Source organism: Patagioenas fasciata, chromosome 22 (assembly GCF_037038585.1).
Source record: "Patagioenas fasciata isolate bPatFas1 chromosome 22, bPatFas1.hap1, whole genome shotgun sequence".
Classification (NCBI taxonomy): Eukaryota; Metazoa; Chordata; class Aves; order Columbiformes; family Columbidae; genus Patagioenas; species Patagioenas fasciata.
In genome coordinates, this window is record NC_092541.1 from 3,229,348 (window position 1) to 3,250,175 (window position 20,828).

Here is a 20,828-nt window from a genome sequence, read left to right on the forward strand (position 1 = left end):
GGACGGGGCTGTGGGGACGGGGCTGCAGGGACATCGGAGGCTCCTGCACCCATGTGTCCCATCCCGTGTGTTCCATCCCGTGTGTTCCGTCCCGTGTGTCCCATCCCATGGCCACACATGGGACCTCTAGAGTCAGCAGCCCTGGGGGATCCACCACGCGCATCCCGAGTTGCAGTTGTGTTTAAAGCATCCCGGGGCCACTCGCCTCAGCCACACTGCATCCACACCCTGGGGGTGTCACCCCAAAACAGGCACCGTGTCCCCCGAGGGCCGTTCTGCTCCCCTGCCAGCCCAGCCTGCCATTGCAAACGCCAGCTGCTGTTCTTTATCGCTGTCATGTTCTGGACCTCATTAAACCCCTTCTAGAAGCCAGAATAAAATTGCCTTTACTAATTTCCTCCCTGTCCTCGGTGTTGTTTACTTACTTGGAGAATTCCAGCAGGTCTGAAAGGCCCCACGTCCCCGCGGAGACAGCGCTGCTCGTCCCAATCTGATTACCCTTATCCAATTGATCTTCATTTATCTGACCTTTATAGAGCTCTCACCTGATTTCCAGAGCACAAGACATTTGCAATGTGCGGTTTCCATCCTTCCCTCCCTGGTTCTGCTCTATACGGGCACACGATTCCCAGCAAGAAGTCACTGAACCCGTCATAACCCACAGGGAAAGAGTTAATTAAAAAACCAAACACTGATGGAGTTGATTGGGCTGAAGGGGCAGGAGCTGGGCTGGGCAGGGCGTTGTGGGGACAGAACTGTGAGCACCATGCAGATGGGGATGTATGGATTCTATACGTGCAGCGGTGCTGCGTTAGCAGGAGGGGGAGCGGGGCAGCTCCTGCAGCTGCTCCCGGCTTTGCTGGCGGCTGGCTGATTTGCATTGGGAATGAAGGCAGCAATTAGTTCGGCTCATCATCGCACAGACTGAGAAATTAGCTCCCTCCTGCTTCAATCACAGTTGCTGGGAAGAGGCTCTGGGGACACCGGGGGGGAGGTGGCCGATCCCATACGGGTGAAGTGCAGGAAGCCTCAAGCACCCACTTTGCCCATGCAAGAAGCCGGACCCAGCCCCAGTTTGGGGTTTCCCCAAGGACGGGGGCTCCTGTGTCACCCTCCTGCCCAACCCTCCCCACTTCCGAAAGTGCAGAGGCAGGAGCTTGGGGGTTTCCTGGAACAATATTCCAATAATGCTGAGAAAAGTCTCACTTTTACACCATGTGCAATGCCTTTGTCCCCCCAACATCACCTCCTGCCTCCCATCTGCCTTGAAGTCCCCAGTTCCACCCAGCTGAGCTCAGGCCCTGCTGGGAAGGGGAGGATGAGCCGGGGGTGTTGAGCTGGGGATGGTGAGCTTGGGGTGCTGAGCTGGGGGTGCTGAGCCAGGGATGCTGAGCTGAGGATGCTGAGCCGAGGATGCTGAGCCGAGGATGCTGAGCCAGGGAAGCTGAGCCGGGGGAGCTGAGCTCAGGGTGTTGAGCTTGGGGTGCTGAGATGAGGATGCTGAGCTGGGGATGCTGAGCTGGGGGTGCTGAGCCGGGGATGCTGAGCTGGGGGTGCTGAGCCGGGGATGCTGAGCTGGGGGTGCTGAGCTGAGGATGCTGCAGCGCGGAGCGGTTGCCATAGGGACGGGATGTCGAGCAGCAGCTCGGGCGTGTTCACAGCCCTGCCCTGTTCTCCCTCCCGATGCCTCCACCAGAGCCCGGAGCCTCGCTCCGTCCTTATCGATGCCATGACGGATTTGACATCCATTTCCTCCTAACAGCAGAATTCTTGATCCATCAGCAACAAAAGTGAATCAATCAGTTCCCAAAAGCCGGGCTGGTGAGAAGAAAGCCAGCCCTGGCCCTGGCATGTGGAATTAATCAATATTTTAAGCAGAAAAATATTGATAATGTTGCTGCTGCAAACATATTTATGTCCTTTATTATATGTGCCACGAGGAGCGATTCTCTCCCCCCCTGCCTGGCCCAAGTGTTATTTTAAATGGTACAAAACCTCCCTCCTTTCTCAGGGAGAGAAACCGTGGTCTATTTTTACTGCCTCACGCTTTCGCTGCGGCTCCTTCCCGAGGAGGGATCGAGTTTCCCGGACAGCGTGGGCTCCGCTCGCCGGAGATTCCTTCGGTCGGGCCTTATAAGGAACCAGAGATTCATCTCGGCCGTGGCCGCGAATCCCCCGCTGCAGCCGGGCGATGGATCCCGCTGCAAAGACACAGAAAGGGAGAAGAACGGGCAGGAGGTGGCTGGAGCTGGGGACCAGCGCGTGGAAAAGGGAGGGGGATGGAGAGAAGCATCGGGAGAAATCACAGGCGCGGGAATCAAAGGGTATAATCGGAACCAGATTGGGACGCTCCAACAGGAATGGAAATCGGGGATTTTTTGTGGGTTTGGGGAGTGCTGGTTCCCCAACCCCACAGCTGCGCTTTTGGGTGCTTTGGGTCTCTCTCCCTTGCCGCGAGCAGCCGGGATGATATTTTCCCAATGTGTATTATTTATTCATCATTATTTACAACTTACCATTACTGTGTTACTGTCTCTGTCGGGAAGGTGACTTTTAGTAAGATCAATGAGAAGTTTGAAGGCAGGAGCTCGTGCCGCGTGTTTAACTTGGGGTGGTCCTGGGGGCTCCGGAGAGGCTGGGGTGGAGAAACGCTGCTCGGGTTTGCTCAGATGAGATCTGGCCAGGCCTGGAGAACAATAACGAGGGAGAGAGACGGCAACCCCGAGGATGCTGCGAGCGCTGTCCTTGAGAGACACTTAGCGCAATATTTCACCGAGCTGTGATTTGGTTTGCTAATTAAACCGTTGCTTTTCGGGGTGCGGGGGCGCGCTGGCTTGCACAATTTGGCCCCCCCAGGGGTGTGAGCGGTTCCGCTCGGCACATGGAGCCGTGTGCAGGTGGATGGAGCCTCTGGTTGCGCTCGGAGAGCAGCGAGACCGCCTGCCGCCCGCAGCCAAAAGGATGCTCCCCCAGCACAGAACCTCCCGGAGCCTTTGGATTTAATCTGAGAGGTGACAGCAGACGTTTAAGAGGCTCTTTGTCATCTCATGGAGCCAGGAAAGGGCCGCAACCTTTTTGGGATGGGAAAGAAAAATAAGGAAAAAGCATGAGGGGGATTTAATGAAAAGCGCGAGCGAGTCCCTTCACCAAAGGAGCCGCGTGGGGTGGGGAGGGAGCAGCAGTTTCCATTCACCCCCCTGGCCGCCGGCCCAGCCGCCGGCAGATGCTGCCCAGCTGAGCAGCACCCCGGCCCAGCACCGGCTTCTCCAGGGTGACTTGGTGGCACTTGGTGCAGCACCCATGCTGGGGTGCTCAGGGAGGGGGCGCGGGGGCGCTCACCCCAAACCCCGCGACCCTAGCAAGTGCAGCCCGTGTGGGGAGGTCACAGCAGAACCCCTGGGGCGGGGGATTTATGGAAGGGGCCAAGGGAAGCAGCTGGTTCACCGCTCGCTGCGGCGGAACGGCAAAGCAAATTAATTGTGGGAGAGCCGGGCTGCCCCCCCGCTGTGCCCAGCCCCGCCATATGTCTGCAGGCGGCTTTGTCCTGGTTCCCTCCGTCAGTGCATTAGAAAGCGAGCAGGACGCTGGGCCGACCCGCGGGTGGGCACCCGGGCGCATCCTCCGGCCCCAGCGCGGCTCTTGGCCGGCACAGCCATCGCCATGTGGCTCGCACATGTTCCCGGCTCTCCGTGCCGAGCAAATGGCAGCTTTGGCTCCAATTTAATCTCATTGAAAGGCAAAGCTGTAAGCGAGGGACTTTCCTTAGAGCAATTCCTGGCCCCCCTGGCGGAGCAGCCGACCTCGTGTGCTTCGGGAGTCAATAATTCACTATCAGGAGGAAATCCAGCTGACCCGAAGGAGGAGCCCACAGTGCCAGCGGGAGCTGGGGGCTCAAATAGTTGTGGTGGTGGGAAGAGCTGGACCAAGCATCGCTATGAGAAACCCCAAAAGCACCTGCAGAGCCTGGAGGGGCAAGGAACGCCTGGCATTGGCACGGCACGAGGTCAAATCCACCGTGCAGTGGGCAAAGGCAGAACAGGGGTTGTCACCAGTCCTGGCACCTGTGAGTTGTTGTCCTTTGTCCCATGCAGCCAGCAGAGATCTGGTCACCCCATCCCGGCCTTATCCCTCCAGCCGCGGCTGCTTACCTGCCTGGAGCCTCCTGTTGGGGCTGCAATATAGGATATTATAACGTGATAAATATTATAATGTGATAAATACTATAACACGATAAGTATTATAACGTGATAAATATTATAACGTGATAAATATTATAACGTGATGATAGATACTATAATGCAATAGATATTATAACAAACCCGCCATGAGGATGGTGACCCGCGAGCGGCTGGTGTGCAGGGACAGACAGACCGATGGATGTGGGGGTTTGAGGGGATGGGCAGCAGAGCGGGGGGTGGAGGTGGACGGATGGGTGTGAATCATTGAGGGCTGGAGACCGAGCGCACCCCAAAAGCGCTTCGTGGGAGGGCGGGGGCACCGGGGGGGCCCGGGCTTTGTGTGCCGGCGGAGGAGGGTGCTGGCTCGGCCGCTCGCCGTGATGCTCCGGGGGCGGAGAGGAGGAGGAGGAGGAGGGACTTGCAGCCCTTTTCTGCTGCCGCCGAGGCGGAGGGCGGCAGACGGAGGGCAGCCCGGCCGCGCACCGGCTGGGGTGACCGGCTCCGGGGGACCGGCCCCGCCGCCCCCGCACCATGGCCCGGCTGCTACCGCTGCTGCTGCTGCTGCTCCCGCCGGTGAGTGCGGGGCTGCGGTGCGGGGCTGCGGCGTGGGGTGCGCCGGGGGTCCCGGGCTGCACGCACGGGGGGTCCCGCAGGGGCCGGGCTGGAGACCTCGGGGTGCGGGTGGGAGGTCCCGGGGTGCGAGGTAGAGAGCTCTGGGGACAAAGGGAGGGGGGTCGGGGAGGTGGGTGGTGATGGGGACCCGCGGGGGTGGTCCTGCTGCGCTCGGCTCTGCTCAATCTCTTACCCACAAAAAGGATGCCAGAGCCCCTCGGTGTGGGGAGGACAAGCCGCCCACACCCCAGTGCCCTCATCTCCTGCCATCCCACACGGCCAATATCTCCCTTAGACCTTCCCAGCTCCAAACCCGCTTCCCAGAGCAAAGGGCGAGAGCCCCGGGACGGGTGCAGCCTCGGTGGGTGCTGGGGATGAAACTTCAGGGCATGGAGGACAGAAGGGAATCACCGGGGGGCACAAGGGGATGGGCCCGCTCACCTGGGGCAGAGACGGGGCTGCTGTTGCGGGGAAGACGTGTCAGGCGTCCCAGGGGCTGCGCTGGGCAGCAGGACACGGTTGGGCAGGATATTACAGCCGGAGCTTTGGCGGTTTCACGCAGAGATTGAGGAGGAGAGCGGGATCCACGGCTCCGTGCCGAGGGGTCCCCTTCCCTGTACACCCCATACCGGGCTGGCCTCACTCCCCAGGGATGCTCATGGTAGCAGGCAAAGCAAGAGCTGTTCCAGCTGTATGGATTCCTTGGGCGGTCCCCCTGTCACAATGGGGCCAGGCTTTGGTGTCCCCAAATCTGCACAGCCGCCTGCGCGGGTCAGGGCTGAGCCCAGCTGGGGCACCCGCTGCCTCGGGGCTGGGTCTGCACCCCTAGATTACACCTGCAGAGCTGGGGGTGCAAAGGGGTGCCCGGCTGCTCTGCACCCCGGCAGGTCCAGATGTGCACCCACAGCTGTGGCCACAGCCCCAGCGCACCCCCAAACACCAGGCACCCCACGTTCGTTGCTCTTTACCTGCGCTGCGTGGCCAGTAGCTCTGTGCAGGAGGAGGCAGAGCCCCCTGTGCCACGGGCTGGCCGGAACCCCAGCTCAGACGTGGCTTTCGCTGCCTGGAGCAGGGATCGTGGAGCCAGGGCTTTGGATTTCCCCAGCCAGAGCGCTTCGCCAGGAGCGGCAGAGCCCGTCTGCCGAGCGGGTCAGATCCAGGCTTGCCGCTGGGCCGGCTCCAGCTGGAGCATCCCCTCCCTTCCCCGCGCGGCGGATCTCCTGTGCCAGGGCTCCGGAGCTCGCGGTGCCGCGCCAAACTCCGCTGAGGCCATCGCCTGCACCGACGGCATCTGCCGGGACACAAAAGCCCCTGACACAACTCAGAAAGCAATTAAAAGCTTACAGAGGTGTTGCTCGCACCCTCCGTCCGTCCCCCTCTCCTTGGTCCAGCTGTCAAAATGCTTTATGGTGTTAATACCTGTGGCTTTGTCAACAGGAGTTGTGTTAATAACATACACATTTCAGCAGGCTAATGCAGACCATGTGCCCCGCTCGTAAGTGTGTTAATCTTTATGGGGCTTTCAGTGCTCGAGATGCAGAACTAAAAGGGAAACGGAGGCAGAGTTGGGGGGGGGGGGGGGTGGGTGGCGCAGCACCTGGGGCTGGAAGTTGCATTTTCTGCAGCATTTGGGAGCGCTGGGGGAGCCCTGGCAAGGGGGCGGCATCGGCTGCTCCTGGTAGCCCTGCGGGAGGGGCCGTGTAGCCAGAGGGGTCCCTGTGCTCAGCTCGGGGTCCAGAGGAAGCAGGGTGTCCAGGTCCCGTCCCCGCAGGAGCGCGAAGCCGCTGCCAGTCCCTGCACACAACGGTAGCCCTGGCCCCGCCGCTGCTGCTGCCACAACCATGGGAAGGGGACAAACCCAGACAGGGGGACACGGTGCAAGCAGGGGCTGCATGAATGGGCGAGCTCCAGCCAGAGTGGGTGCAGAGCCCCATGAGGCAGATCTGTCCCTGAGCAGAGGCACAACCTGCCCTGTCCTCACTCCAAACCAATTCCCAGCTGTATTTGGGGTGCTGGGAGCCCCCCCAGCAGCAGCTGGGGCCCAGCACCGGAGCGGCTGCCAGGCTGGGCTGGCGAAGGCGCGCCAGGGAGGAGAGCGCCCGCTTCCCAGCGCAGGGTAATTGGAGCACTTTGTCATTCAGATGCCTATAATTGGCGCTCCATTGTCTCCGGGGCCGGATGCTGCCGGATGATGCACAGCGAGTTCATAACGCCGCATTGTGCAAGGAGGCGGCCAACTGGCTGACGAGGCATCCAGATGCACGAGGAGCTTCTCCAAGTGCTAGCTGCGTCTCTTCCCCCCAAAATCAGGCTTAGTTGGCTGGCAAAGGGCTGGCCCAGCCCTGGAGCACACCTGCCTGTGAGCAGAGGGAGCACGAGGAGCCCCCCCGAGCATCTCGGCAGCCCTGCACCCAGGGAGGCAGCTCCTGATGATTTGGGGAGCCCTGCAAATGCACCAGCTGCCCCGGCTGCAGGGCAGCTCTGACCCCACTGCCCATGGCAGGTTTATTGCTTCCACATGCGAGGACAGGTTTTTAATGCGGATAGACTTACTGCCATGAGACAGTAAATGGTGCTGAAGCTCCCGGTGCTCCTGTCAAAGTCTCCGTGTCCATCGGGGGGGCTGATTCCCAACCCACACGCAGCAGGAGCGCTGGGCAGAGCTGTCACCCCAGCTCTCCTAAGCCCGGTGTGGGGAGGGCTGGACCCTTCGGAATGGCAAAGCATCCTTAGAGGAGACAGCGCAGGCGAGAGACAAGAACAGTCAATGCTGTAACCTCACAGAAAAGCTCACTTCCCCCCAAAACACCCCCAGCCCGGCCCATGGAGATACGGCCTTTCCTGACCCCTCTCCAGCTGTAGCACTCGGCAGGAGCTTTCCCAATAAGTGAGTTTTGCACAGGAAAGTCATCTCTCCAAGACCTGTATTCAGAGTGAGCCCCCTTTAACCCCTACATGGGACGCCCTCCCTGGCTGTGCCACGTCCCCACGCAGTCCCGTCCAAGGGTCACCTCCCGGCTCTGTTCTCTCCACAGGGACCTGCCTGGGGCTCCAAGGACAAGTGCTTCTCCAAGATGTACACGGCGAGCGGGGAGTGCTGCAAAGCCTGCAACCTGGGCGAGGGGGTGGTGCAGCCCTGCGGGCTCAACCAGACGGTGTGCGAGCCCTGCCTGGACAGTGAGTACCAGCACCGGTGGCACTAGGGACCGCGAGCGTTCACAGGCACTTGCGCTGCACATCCTCCTTCCCTCCTGGAAGTGTTGCCTGGCCATGATTTGCACCATTTCATTCAGCTTTTCCACGCATGACCCTTGTGGGCATCAGCTCCAGCTCTGTGCTGACACCAGGGTTACTCCCAGCACCTCCCCAAACTCTCTGCCCTGCAAATCCCTGCCCTGTGTGCAGCATCTCCCCCTGTTTGGGTCCTGTTGGTACCAGGCACCTTTGCAGATCCCCCTTGAGGTGGCTGTGGGCTCATGGCCGTCATTGCCTCCAAAAAACTCCCACTGACTGCACTTTGGTCTGTGATGCAGCCACAGGGATGTGTCCCCATGAGCCACCTATACTTGTCTTTTTTTGAACCTTGTACAGACTGCAAAAGCAAGTTTGAGAGGGGAAGAAGTAAATCATACAGGTCCCCAAGAGAGGGGGGAACAGTTTTCTCCTGGCAGGTTCCCAGCACATTGTCTATGTCAAATGCTTCATAAATGTCGGCTGGCGATGCGTGCTGGACACCCTGTTAAACACTCACAGCGGAGCGGGGCGAGCTCCGGCTGTTTAAACAACGCCACGACACGCATAAGCAACCTGCCCTTCACATTTACTGCTGCAAACCCTTTGAAAACCTGAGGACAAGGATTTGTAGGAAAAGTTGTGCCAGCCAAGCCTGATTTCTCCAGGGAGGTGACCTGAGGGGAGGGACAGAGCAGGGCTGGGGGAGCAAATAGGAGGCAAAGTCGGGGGGAGAAGCTGCATGAGCAGAGCAGGGACAGAGCAGCATCAGGGCAGTGCTAAAAATACCTCTGCTTCCCTGCAAAATCAATGGACAGCGCTGCAGGGCCCTCCCAGCCGCTGCTTGGACACCCCACCACTCACCCCACTGTGGGGACACCCCAGGTGGTGCCACATGAAACAGCACCAAGAGGGGGACAATCCACACCACTCACTGCCCCAAAGAGGGAACAACACTGGAGAACCCCAGCCAGGGTAAAGCCCCTCCAGCCCCTCCTGCCTTATAGCCCACCCTGCCCCAGCTGGAGCCTTTCACTCATTCGTTAGCAGCAGCAGGAGCTAATTGTCAGGAGCTGGGGGCTCTTGGGGGGTGGCCATGGGGTGACCACAGGTGCGTCTGTTGCAAGGGGGCAAATGCCGCCCCCAGCTCCTCAGAGCCCAGAGAGGGATTTTGGGGTGCAGAAAGAAGACCTGTGAACCCCATCACCAGCCTGTGCGGGAACAGGGTCCTTTGTCCATGGGATCCCAGCAGATCCCGTGGGCACCGGGCAGCACAGGCAGCGCACCCTGCCTGTCATGTGTGAGCTGGGGGGTGCCGGGGGAGGAATGTGGGCACGGCCCCGGGATCCCCACCTCCGCCCCGGGCTCTCACCTTGGACGTCTTCCCAATTTACCAGGCAAACTGTTTTGGAAAAATCTGCTCCAAGCCAAGCACCAGCCCTGCCAGAGCCCGGAGGGGTCGGGGGAGACGGTCCTTGCATTAGCCCAAATGGCCACTTGTGGGTTTTTTCGAGTTTTTCTTCTCCCCTCCTTGCCAGCCCCCCCTGATTGCTGCCTCATGATTTATTTATCCCCTCACCAGCCCCCATTGCTGAATCTGGGCTGTAATTGCTGCGCTCGGATCCCCGCTGCCCCTGAAATGTGCCCACTCAGCCGAACGCCGTTCCTGGCCACTTCCCCTCTAATGGCGCCCATCAATAATTCAGAATAATGCGAAGGATGAGCCCAGCTTAATGGCAGCCACACACGCCAGCGGCCGCCCCGGGGCTGCGCTGGCTCGGGCAGGCAGGGAGCAGGCAGCGGGCAGGGGAGATGCTGCGGGTGGCAATGTCACCACTGTCACTGCTCAGGGTTTGCAGCTGCTGGGGCTGGGACGCTCTGACCTCCGCTCTGTCCCCCGCCAGGTGTCACCTACTCGGACACGGTGAGCGCCACGGAGCCGTGCAAGCCGTGCACGCAGTGCGTGGGGCTGCAGAGCATGTCCGCGCCCTGCGTCGAGTCGGACGACGCCGTGTGCCGCTGCGCCTATGGCTACTACCAGGACGAGGCGAGCGGGAGCTGCCGCGAGTGCCGGGTGTGCGAGGTCGGCTTCGGCCTCATGTTCCCCTGCCAGGACTCGCAGGACACGGTCTGCGAGGAGTGTCCTGAGGGCACCTTCTCTAGCGAAGCCAACTTCGTGGACCCCTGCCTGCCTTGCACCACCTGCGAGGAGAACGAGGTGCTGGTGAAGGAGTGCACGGCCACCTCGGACGCCGAGTGCCGAGGTAACGCTGCCTGTCCGGGGCACAGCTGCGCTCGCCGGGTCTCCTGTACCACTCCGTGCCTCAGTTTCCCTTCGCAGCACAGTGGTGGGGGGCAGTGGTGCGTCCCAGGGCTCGGAGGAGAGGAGCCCTTAGAACCGGGGAGCAGTTGCCCCACAGCCAAGGGGGGTTCAGTGCCCACGGTGGAGGGAGAGCATCACCCACCAGCAGCACCCCCACCCTGCCATCCCACACCCCTGCTGTGCACAGCCCCCCAGAGCCACAGGGCTGGGGACACCCCGACTGCTCCTTGGCAGCTCAATTCCCTGCCCGAGCCTGGCTGGGGAGAAAGGAGCTTTGTGTCCCGGCTGCGGCTGGTTCAGAGCACGGGGGCAGCCGGCGCAGTGCCCTTGGAAGGGTTGAGTAAATGGAGCCACAAGTCAAGGAGCACAGGGGCAGCTTTGTCAACGGGGCCCCCCCGGAAACCGCCGGGCCGGGCGCCGAAACGCCACGTCCAAAGGGCAGCAGGTCTGGCTGGGGGCTGCGGTGGGGGGTTCGCTGGGGAGAGGTGCCAGCTCCTCCCTGGCACCCACTCCATCCTCCCTGGGCCGGCGGACACAGCACAGCCCCAGGGACATGGCACAGCCAGGGGGACACGACACAGCCTCGGGTGACATGGCACAGCCCTGGGGGACATGGCACAGCCTGGGGCACACGGCACAGCCAGGGGGACACAGCACAGCCTGGGGCACACGGCACAGCCAGGGGGACACGGCACAGCCTCGGGTGACATGGCACAGCCCCAGGGAATCGCTGTCAGGGGGGTTTGGGAGGGACCTGGCGCCCGGGGAGGGGATGGGGCAGCTGCAATGAGAGCGTTTGCTCGGGGCAAGACCAGACGCATCCGTATCCGCTCTCTCTGCGGGACACGCCTGGGTGTGGGATGGGGTGACTCCCAAACGGGGCCGGGCTGGGGGGTGCAGGGTTGCTGGGGGGTCCCGGAAAGGGGCACGTCAGGGGAAGAGCTGCAGGACTGGAGCAAAGCCCGTGCTGGGACAGAAGAGCTCTCAAAGTGACATCCATGTCCAGCCGTGACCAGGCGCTATCAGCCACTGGGGACGGGGACAGCTGCAGCTTGTCCTGGGGACTGGGGGGCTGTGGCTGGGGGACGAAGTGGCCTTAGGGACAAGCCTGGGGACGAGGGGATGAGGCAGAGCTGGCACCTCCACAAGCCTTTGGAAGGAGATCCCTGCAGACACTTGTCCCTTCACCAGTTCACCCACCACAGCCTGTTCCAGGACCCGACTGGCTGCGTGACTCACTGGTTGATCAATCTCATTTCTCTCGTGCCTGGCAGATCTCCACCCGCGCTGGACAACCCACGCACCAGTCCTGCCGGGCTCCGCCAGCCCCGAGCCCGTCACCAGGGACCCCCCGACCCCCCCGAGCACCGAGGTGCTGCCCAGCACCGCGGCCGACGCTGGCACCACCGTCATGGGCAGCTCGCAGCCCGTCGTCAGCCGCGGCACCGCCGACAACCTCATCCCCGTCTACTGCTCCATCCTGGCGGCCGTGGTGGTGGGGCTGGTCGCCTACATCGCCTTCAAAAGGTAGAGGAGCAACTGGAGGGCACAGCGCAGGCTGTGTCCCCTCCTTGGGAGTCCCACAGCTGTCACCAGCACGGAGGGAAGGGGATCGGGTGGGTGGGTAGGAGCTGGATTTGCGAAATGCTGGACAGATCAGGCAGTTGAGGGGTGAAAGAGGGAGACGGCAGCAGGGTGGGGTGCAGGGAGGGGGAGCCCTCATTGCAACCCCCGGCAGCCCTGCTGGGTCTGGCACCTGCCGCAGCCGTCGCAGCCGATCAGGCTCAGCGGCTCATCCCGGCGCTGGGTTTGCACCTGCCCCGGACATGCCAGGGCCGGCTCGGCTGCTCCCGGCACCCGGGGGGACCCGCACACAGCCCCGACCCCCCCACTCTGCAGCGTAGCTGTGGTTCAGCAGTGGATCCCAGCAGATCCCTGCCCCGGTCCCTGCAAAGCTCCAGAGCTCAGGACCTATAGACACCCATTTAAACCGATCCGGCCGCTGTGCTGCAGAGTTGCGAGCCAGAGGCTGCAGGAAACCGCTTCTTGTTGGGGAAAGTCATCCTGAGAAAGTGGAGCAAAGGCACAAACCTGCTCCCAGCCCTGGGCACATCACCGCTGGCTGTCACCTCCCCAGTGTCACCGCTGGCTGTCACCTCCCTGGTGTCACCGCTGGCTGTCACATCCCCGCTCCTCTCCCGGTAGGTGGAACAGCTGCAAACAGAACAAGCAAGGGGCCAACAACCACCCGGTGAACCAGACGCCGTCGCCAGAAGGGGAGAAGCTGCACAGTGACAGCGGCATCTCGGTGGACAGCCAGAGCCTGCACGACCAGCAGCCGCCCGGCCCGGGCACCCAGGGGCCAGGTAGGGACCGCAGGGGCTGCGGGGGACCTGGGGGCACCCAGTGAGGGGCCTAATGCTGCCTTGTCCCCCCCAGCGCCCAAGGCGGACGGGAGCCTGTACGCCAGCCTACCGGCCAACAAGCAGGAGGAGGTGGAGAAGCTGCTGGGCAGCTCGGCCGAGGAGACATGGCGGCAGCTGGCCGGGGAGCTGGGCTACAAGGAGGACATCATCGCGGGCTTCACACGGGAGGAGTCTCCGGCCCGCGCCCTCCTGGCCGACTGGGCTACCAAGGAGTCGGCCACCCTGGACGTCCTGCTGGCCGCCCTGCGCAAGATCCAGCGCGGGGACATCGCCGAGAGCTTGTACAGCGAGTCCACGGCCACCTCCCCCGTCTGAAGGGTGGCCCGGGGCGGCCCCGCGGGGTCCCCTTCCCCCTCTGGCCCCTCACCTCTCCCCTCCCCGGCACCCCGAGCCCTGCTGGGGGGCAGGGGGAGGAAGCGGGGGCTCCCCGGGCCCCTCCAGTTTACTGTCCTGTATGCACTGCGCTCCTGTTTTCGGTACCGCCCCCTCCCACCGCCGCCTGCCCCCGGCAGCCCCTGAGTGCGATGGGTGCCAGGCACCCCCAGCCCATCTGCCACCCCAGCACCCTATGCAGTCCTACCAGGACGGACACACGGACGCAGGAGTGAGCGCCGCGCTCTCCTCTCTCTGCTTCCAGCCCCTTCCCTGCCTCCCTGGGGCTCCAGCTCTCCACCCCTGGCCCACACCTCCACCAGTTCTTGCTCCTCTCCAACACCTGAAATCCGGATGCTGGAGCGGGATTTGGGGACAGGGCTGCACTGGGGGTGGGCTGGGGACAGGACGTGCAGCTCAATGTGCACTGCGAACGTGAGACACAGTCTCCCCACGAGCTGCACTTGGGCTTGGTCAGGAGAGGCTGGGACCCCCCAGTGTTGGGGACCAGGCACCTGGTGTCACCTCCTGGCGCTGTGGGAGGACACGGAGGGTCTAAAGGGCTGAAAAAGTGCCTGGTGACAGCAGGGACATGGTGAAAGGGCTCTGCTTGCCCTTCCCTGGCACAAAACCACCCGCTGCCATTGCACCGTCCCTGTCCCTGCTGGGGGGCTCCTCCCCCCGTAAGGGCTCCTTCTCCTCCAGCACTGTGAAGGGGGCTCAGGAGCCCCCTGCCCCCCAGACCCATTGCCTCTGCCAGGGCACACGGCGGGTGCTGCCACCCTCGGGACACCCACCGTCACCCAGGGGCATCCTGGGGTGGCCCCAACACCCCCTTTGCCACGGCTCCCCCGCAGACCTGGGGCGGGGACATCACCCACTGCATCTCCAGAGCTGGAAATGCATTTTGTTGGCATATCAGCTCCTCGCCAGCACCCGGCTCACCCGTGGGCAGGTGAGCACCCCTATGTGGTCCCGCGCGATGTCCCCAACACGTCCCTGGAGCATCCTGGGTTTGTAGAGGAAGGACAAGGTGACCACACGCCCAGCGCCGGGTGCGTCTGCACTTCTGGACTCCCCTTCGCCTCCAGATCCAACCAGGAACTGCTTCCTGAAGGCAGAAGGTGATTTTCCTCCCCTCTTTAAGGAGATAAGCAAGACTTGTAAATAACACTGTGTCGTTTTACGGACCGCTTGATGTTCCCACGTGTGACACGGGGTGACAGCACCTGCTCCAGCCCCTCTGCTTGCCCTCGCAGCCTTTGCAAGGCGAGCTCTCATTTTGCAGCCCAAGCCTTCAGGCCCACCTCGTTTCTGGCCTTAAAGACTCAATGGGGAGGCAGGGAAACACCCCCCAAAACTCGCTGTAGCAGGTCCATGAGCAATGCGGGAACGTGGAAGGATTTGGCTGTTCTGGCGGAGCACGGGGACGGAGATCTCGGTGCTTCCCAAGGGATCAGAGCCTTCAGTGAGAGGATTCCAGAGCCTCAGTGCTTCAAAAGCTTTTGGGCATTTTGCCCCTCGTGCTTTGAGTGATGAAGCAGGACCTGGATCTCTGGGGTGGGACATTCGGTGCCTCCTGCAGCCAAAGAGCAAAGATCCCTTTGGAGGAACAACCCTACGACGCTTCGGCCGCTCACACCAAACCTGGTGGTTGGAAACACCCGGTCCCGACAGGGCTGCGAGTCCCAAACCTCTCCCATCACCAAAATCTGAGGAAACTGCCCCAAATTTGCAGTGGATGGCCCCACCTTGCGAGCCCCTGGCTGGGACACCGGCTCCTTCCATCCCTGGGGATGCACTGGGATGAGTTGCAATGTTGGTTATCATCGGGTTGTTTCCATCGGTCCCTTTTTTTGGTGAAGCGAATCAAATACAAACTAAGGGCGACTGGAATTAAGCGCCCAGATCAAAAGCAAAACTGCCTGATCGGGTCCCACACACCAACCCGGCCGTACCTTCCAGCTGGAAATTGCTTTTCTTCAGGACAATATTGCCACGGTCTCAGGTTTCAATTGCCATAGTAAAGGGATTTCCTCATGGCTGAGGAAACAGGGACAAACTCAGCATCCAAAGAGAAGCTGGGGGATGCCTCAAATCCCCTGGTTGCGGGAAATAAATAGAAATACAAAACACAAGGAGGGAAAACCAAGCCAAAGTTAGTGCTCGTCGGTGCGTTTTGTGTCCTTTTCTAATGTTTCTGTTGTACGAAGAATTGTTTCCCACTCACCCCTCTGTAATACTGATTTATTAGCAAGTTTTACGATGAAGAAATAGCCGCTGTAGGAGGAGTTGGGGGTTTGTGGGTGTGAGCAGCATGGGGGGTGCACGGGGGCAGTGGGCCTTGTGTATCTGTTGGATGCCAATAAAGAGCATCACTGGGCTGGTGTGCTGCTTGCTTCTGTGTCCCCCTCCCAAAATCTGCCTTTGTGAGTCTGTGATAGCAAAGAGCCCCAGAGCCTTCAAGGGTCAAGTATGTTTCTTCTCTCTTTGCCATCCTATTTTAACCTCATAAACAGCAGGAATGTAAAGCCTGATCTTATCTGGTGGAGGAGGATTCCTGGGGACGCGGAGCAGACTCAGAGCTCGGCCAGGAACGCGGCGCTGGGAGCTTCTCACAGTTTATCCAGATTTGTACAAGCGGCGCTGCCCACATCTGGGCCCCTCCAGGAGAGACCTTCAGCACTGGGACAAACCCAAGAAAAGGGGGTGGCTTCCTCCTGCTGCCCCTCCAAGTCACTTCAGCTGCTGTAAAAGAGCGTTAAAAGGCTCAAATCCACTTAGTTTGAAGTGTTTGCTGCTTTGGGCACAAGGCACCCATTTCTGCACCCCGGGGATCCTATACAAACCTGCAGCCCCAGGGGGGGTATTTAGGTGGGGGAAGCTGTTGCAATGAGCCCAGGAAGGGCTGGGAGGGCACGTTTCTGATGTTAAATACTCACATGGTCCTGGGGCAGCCAAACTGGGGGGAAAACCCCCAGGAACGGTGACAGGTGAAACTTCCCCAGACACAAGGTTGGGTCTTACCCCAAACAGCCGCCACTGCCCCCCCAGGGGCTGTGTGTCCCCGCAGCCAGCACCCAGGGCTGCTCTGCACAGGATCGCGTGTGGGTTTGTGAGGAGTATTTACACGTCGTGTTTCATAAGGGCTTGAAATAGGATGCTCAGATGTAGCCGGGTTTATTTTTGGCTGCCCCGGGCGCTCTGTAGCGGGAGCCATAATGAGGAGCAGGAGCGCACACACGGAGCGTGTTCTTCGCCTTTCTTCAGGCTCCAGCCTGGTGCTGTGAATAAACAAGGGAAAACAACCACAATCAATCCATTAGGTTTAATCTGCTTCCTCTTAATCCCTGTCCTCCCCCGGGAAAGGGGCTGGGATGGAGCAGAGAGCAGAGCCGGGGAGTTGTGCAGTGCCCAGGGGGAACAACGAGCATCCTCCCCACATCCCTGAACAATGAGCATCCTCCCCATGGCTCTCCCTGCATCCTTGGAAAATGAGCATCCTCCCCACGGCTCTCCCTGCATCCCTGAACAATGAGCATCCTCCTTGCATCCCCCAACAACGAGCATCCTCCCCATGGCCCTCCCCACACCCCTGAACAACGAGCATCCTCCCCACGGCTCTCCCCACATCCCTGAACAACGAGCATCCTCCCCATGGCCCTCCCCACACCCCTGAACAACGAGCATCCTCCCCATGGCCCTCCCCATGGCCCTCCCCACATCCCTGAACAACGAGCATCCTCCCCACGGCTCTCCCCGCATCCCTGAACAACAAGCATCCTCCCCACGGCTCTCCCCGCATCCCTGAACAATGAGCATCCTCCCCACGGCTCTCCCCGCATCCCTGGCTGGACCGGGAGGGAAGGACCGGGCGAGGTGCTCGGCATGTGCGGCATCAGCTGCATTCCCCGGTCCCCGGAGAGAACAGCCTGATTTATGGTCAGTGCAGGAGGGGGAAGAAAAAAAAGAACAATAAGCTCAGGGAAGGAGGCTGATGTTTGCATGGGCTGGTGAGCGGGACTGGGGAAAGGGCCCTGGAAAACTTCCTTCCTTTGCTTTATGGGTGTCTGGGGAGGGAGAGCGCGGCCCCCTGCTTAATCTCACATCTGCTGCATGGAGCTGGGGGGCTGGGGCTGCTCGGAGCAGGAGGAGGAAAGAGCCACTGGCTCAGGGACATGGGGACAGACACACCCCCCTGCTTTGGCCACTGCCACCTCCAGCAAAAAGCCACAGCTTTGCTAAAACACTCGCTGTCCCCAGCATGAGGTACAAGGAAAAGGGAAAAAAACCCACGGTGCCCCGAGATGCTTTTGATTGCGCTCCCAGCTCCTGCGGGGAGTTCAGGACCTTCCTTCTGTGGAGGGAAAACGATGGGAAAAGCAAGCGGAGCTTCCAGAGGAGAGCGGGGCTCTGCAGGTGAGCCTGCGGCTCAGGGCCCAGCTGCAGCTGAGAAACACTAATCCACCGACATTTCCTCCCCATCCGTCTCCAGGACCTGAGCAAGCACTCTCAGAATCGTAGAATTAGGTTGGAAAAGACCTTTAGGATCATCGAGCCCAACCGTTAGCCCAGCGCTGCCAAGTCCACCGCTAAGCCCAGCCACTGAGCCTGGATTTGGGGCTGCAGCTGGCGGCAGGGAGGGGGGATTTGGGGACACTTCATGTCCAGATCCCACAGAGACCCCCCGACCTGCAAACAGCCCCAGGTACCCCCCGGTACCCCCATCTCCCCCCTCGCATCCCCATCTCCCCCAGGCAGGATCTGCCGCCCAGATGAGCTGCATTCCCTCATAATGGGAAGCAGGTCGGGTGATGGCCGGGTGCCAGCACTGGGCACAGCGACCCAGGCTGCTCGGGACTGGGGGGATAACAGCCCCCAGGGGACCAGCACGGCAGCCTCTCGCTTTTAACCTGCGGCTTTGTGTTGCCACGTCTCTGCTGACCAGGTTGGAGAAACCCCTGTGTGGTCCAAACATCGTGGATGCTGCTGCAGCATCCCGGAGCTCCAGCAGAAACCAGGGCTGAGCCTGGGGCAGGAAAAACCCGACCCAGGGTAAACCTGGCTTGAAAGGCAAAGGAACACGGCAGCGGGTGGGAAAAGCCACATGTGGTGACACCACCCCCAATCCAGTGCAGCTGGGAGGTCTGTCTGTCCCGCTCACCTGAGGGAGGGGTGGCAGGGTCCCCCACAGCGGGGACAAGCAGCAGAGGAGAGAGAGAACCTTCCCCTTCTCCTTCCTTTTCCCTTTCCCCTTCTCTTCCCCTTCCCCAGATTGCCGCAGGTGACTCCGCTTTGCTGCAGCTGGGTGCAGCTCCCAGAGGTGCTGATGGGTCCCGGGGGGTTAACCAGCCCCGGATGGCCACACTGGGGGGCCAGCATGGGAGATGATGCATGAAGGGACGCAGCAGCCAGGGCAGGGGGTCCTGCCTCGCTCCCCCGGCATGGGCAATTCGCTGCTGCCAAATCATCCCAGCAAAGCCCAGCGCACAGACTGTGCCCAAAACATGCTGAGAAAACCCATCTCCAGCCCCACAACACGGGAGTGAGGGTGCGATGGAGCCACCTGGGGAGCCCCAGAATAACCCCCCGGGCAGGCAAGCGGCGAGTAAATGGGGAAAACCCTCCGGTTTCCCTCAAAGCATCACTCCCAGATGTGCATTGGTGCTGGCCCCGGTGCAGAGGCCACCCGGGCGCTGAGCAGAGCGCTGGTCCTGGCACAGGGACAGCAAACGGCCACCTTGGAGCACGGGGAAAGGGCAGAGAGCCCCAGACGAGCCCAAATCCCTCTAACGGAGGCACCGCAGCTCCTGGAAAATCCACCCTGCTCCTGAGAAAGCTCCGCCGAGCGCTTCTGCAGGAAACCTGCCAACAGCTCATTTTCCTGGTCTTTTAATTATTTCCTTTATTTGAGTACGAAAGGGGAAGGGGGATGATTTACAGGGGCTGGGAGAAAGTGGTCAGCTTGGGTTCCTTCCAACCGCAGCTGAGGACAAAAATCACCGAGAGCAGGAAAAAGGGGTCTGGTGGAATCGACTTTCTCCAGTTTCTGAGGGAGGACGGGGCAGATAAAGGGGATTTCAGTTCCCAGCAAACTGAGGATGAGCTTCAGCCAGGATGTTGCTGGTCCAAGTCCCCGGGGCAAGTGTGAGTCCTTCCCGGGCAAGCTGCTCCTCTCGGGTGCAAACCCAGGCTGAGACCCGGCCGGGAGGGCTCAAAGAGCTTTTAATTCCCTTGAAAGGTGAAAAAATCCCATGCAATTCATTCCAGTTCATGGGCTCCCCTTGGCCATTAGCTGGTGACTCATTTTCCCCATCTGAAAAACAGAATGAATGTAAATCCTCCTCAGATACAAGCTCCCAGGTTAGTTTATTACTCATTTTAAAATAAATATTTTATTTTATTTCAATCTCTGGCTGCCGGGTGTTGGAAATGTCTCTTTGTATTAGAAACAAAACAAAAAACATGGGGATAAAATTTTCATAAGATGCAAAGTGAGACTCTTCCAAACAAAACGAGCAGAGGCAGCCTCTGGGCCCGGCTGACGGTCGCCGGAGTTTTGCTTTGAGAAACAGCCAGATGAGGTTCTCAGAAATAGAGATTTCTGGGTTTCTAAGCAGGGAGGCCGGGCCGGGCGCCAGGCGAGCGCAGAGCGGCCAGCGGCGGAGCACAGGCACCGACCCTCCTGCGTGACCAGCGACCCTGCTGTGTGACCACCGACCCTGCTGTGTGACCACCGACCCTGCTGTGTGACCACCGACCATGCTGCATGATCACCGACCCTGCTGTGTGACCACTGACCCTGCTGTGTGACCACTGACCATGCTGCATGACCACCGACCATGCTGCGTGACCACCGACCATGCTGTGTGACCACTGACCATGCTGCATGACCACCGACCATGCTGCGTGACCACCGACCATGCTGTGTGACCACTGACCATCCTGCGGGACCACCGACCATGCTGCGTGACCACCGACCCTGCTGTGTGACCACCGACCATGCTGCGTAATCACCGACCATGCTGCGTGATCACCGACCGTCCTGTGTGACCACCAACCCTGCTGTGCAAGCACTGACCATGCTGTGTGACCACCGACCCTCCTGCGGGACCACCGACCATGCTGTGTGACCACTGACTGTCCTGCGGGACCACCGACCCTGCTGTGCGACCACCGACCCTGCTGTGTGATCACCGACCCTGCTGTGCGACCACCGACCCTGCTGTGCGACCACCGACCATGCTGTGCGACCACTGACCACGCTGTGTGACCACCGACCCTCCTGCGTGACCATCGACCATGCTGTGTGACCACTGACCATGCTGTGTGACCATCGACCATCCTGTGGGACCTCCGACCATGCTGTGCGACCACTGACCATGGTGCGGGACCACCGACCCTCCTGCGGGACCACCAACCCTGCTGTGTGACCACCGACCATGCTGTGTGACCACTGACCATGCTGCGGGACCACCGACCATGCTGTGTAACCACCGACCATCCTGCAGGACCACCGACCCTGCTGTGTGACCACCGACCATCCTGCGGGACCACCAACCCTGCTGTGTGACCACCGACCATGCTGTGTGACCACTGACCATGCTGCGGGACCACCGACCATGCTGTGTAACCACCGACCATCCTGCAGGACCACCGACCCTGCTGTCTGACCACCGACCATCC

The 20,828-nt window shown here is 60.8% G+C and overlaps 1 protein-coding gene and 1 long non-coding RNA gene across 2 annotated transcripts; one reads left to right on the plus strand and one right to left on the minus strand.

The window, feature by feature from the left end:
* Positions 1–1,906: 1,906 nt before the first annotated feature.
* On the minus strand, positions 1,907–6,154 carry LOC139829621 (uncharacterized). The gene is made up of 5 exons (XR_011742192.1): positions 5,759–6,154; positions 5,232–5,505; positions 4,062–4,171; positions 2,517–3,071; positions 1,907–2,201 (listed from the first exon to the last, which is right to left on the minus strand). It is a non-coding gene; the product is annotated as an uncharacterized lncRNA (long non-coding RNA).
* NGFR (nerve growth factor receptor) lies at positions 4,609–15,280 on the plus strand. The gene is made up of 6 exons (XM_065856377.2): positions 4,609–4,751; positions 7,826–7,967; positions 9,926–10,285; positions 11,619–11,871; positions 12,550–12,710; positions 12,784–15,280. Exons 1-6 carry the CDS (start codon positions 4,710–4,712, stop codon positions 13,083–13,085), a joined length of 1,260 nt encoding a protein of 419 aa, XP_065712449.1. The 5' UTR covers positions 4,609–4,709; the 3' UTR covers positions 13,086–15,280.
* The last annotated feature ends 5,548 nt before the right edge of the window (positions 15,281–20,828 follow it).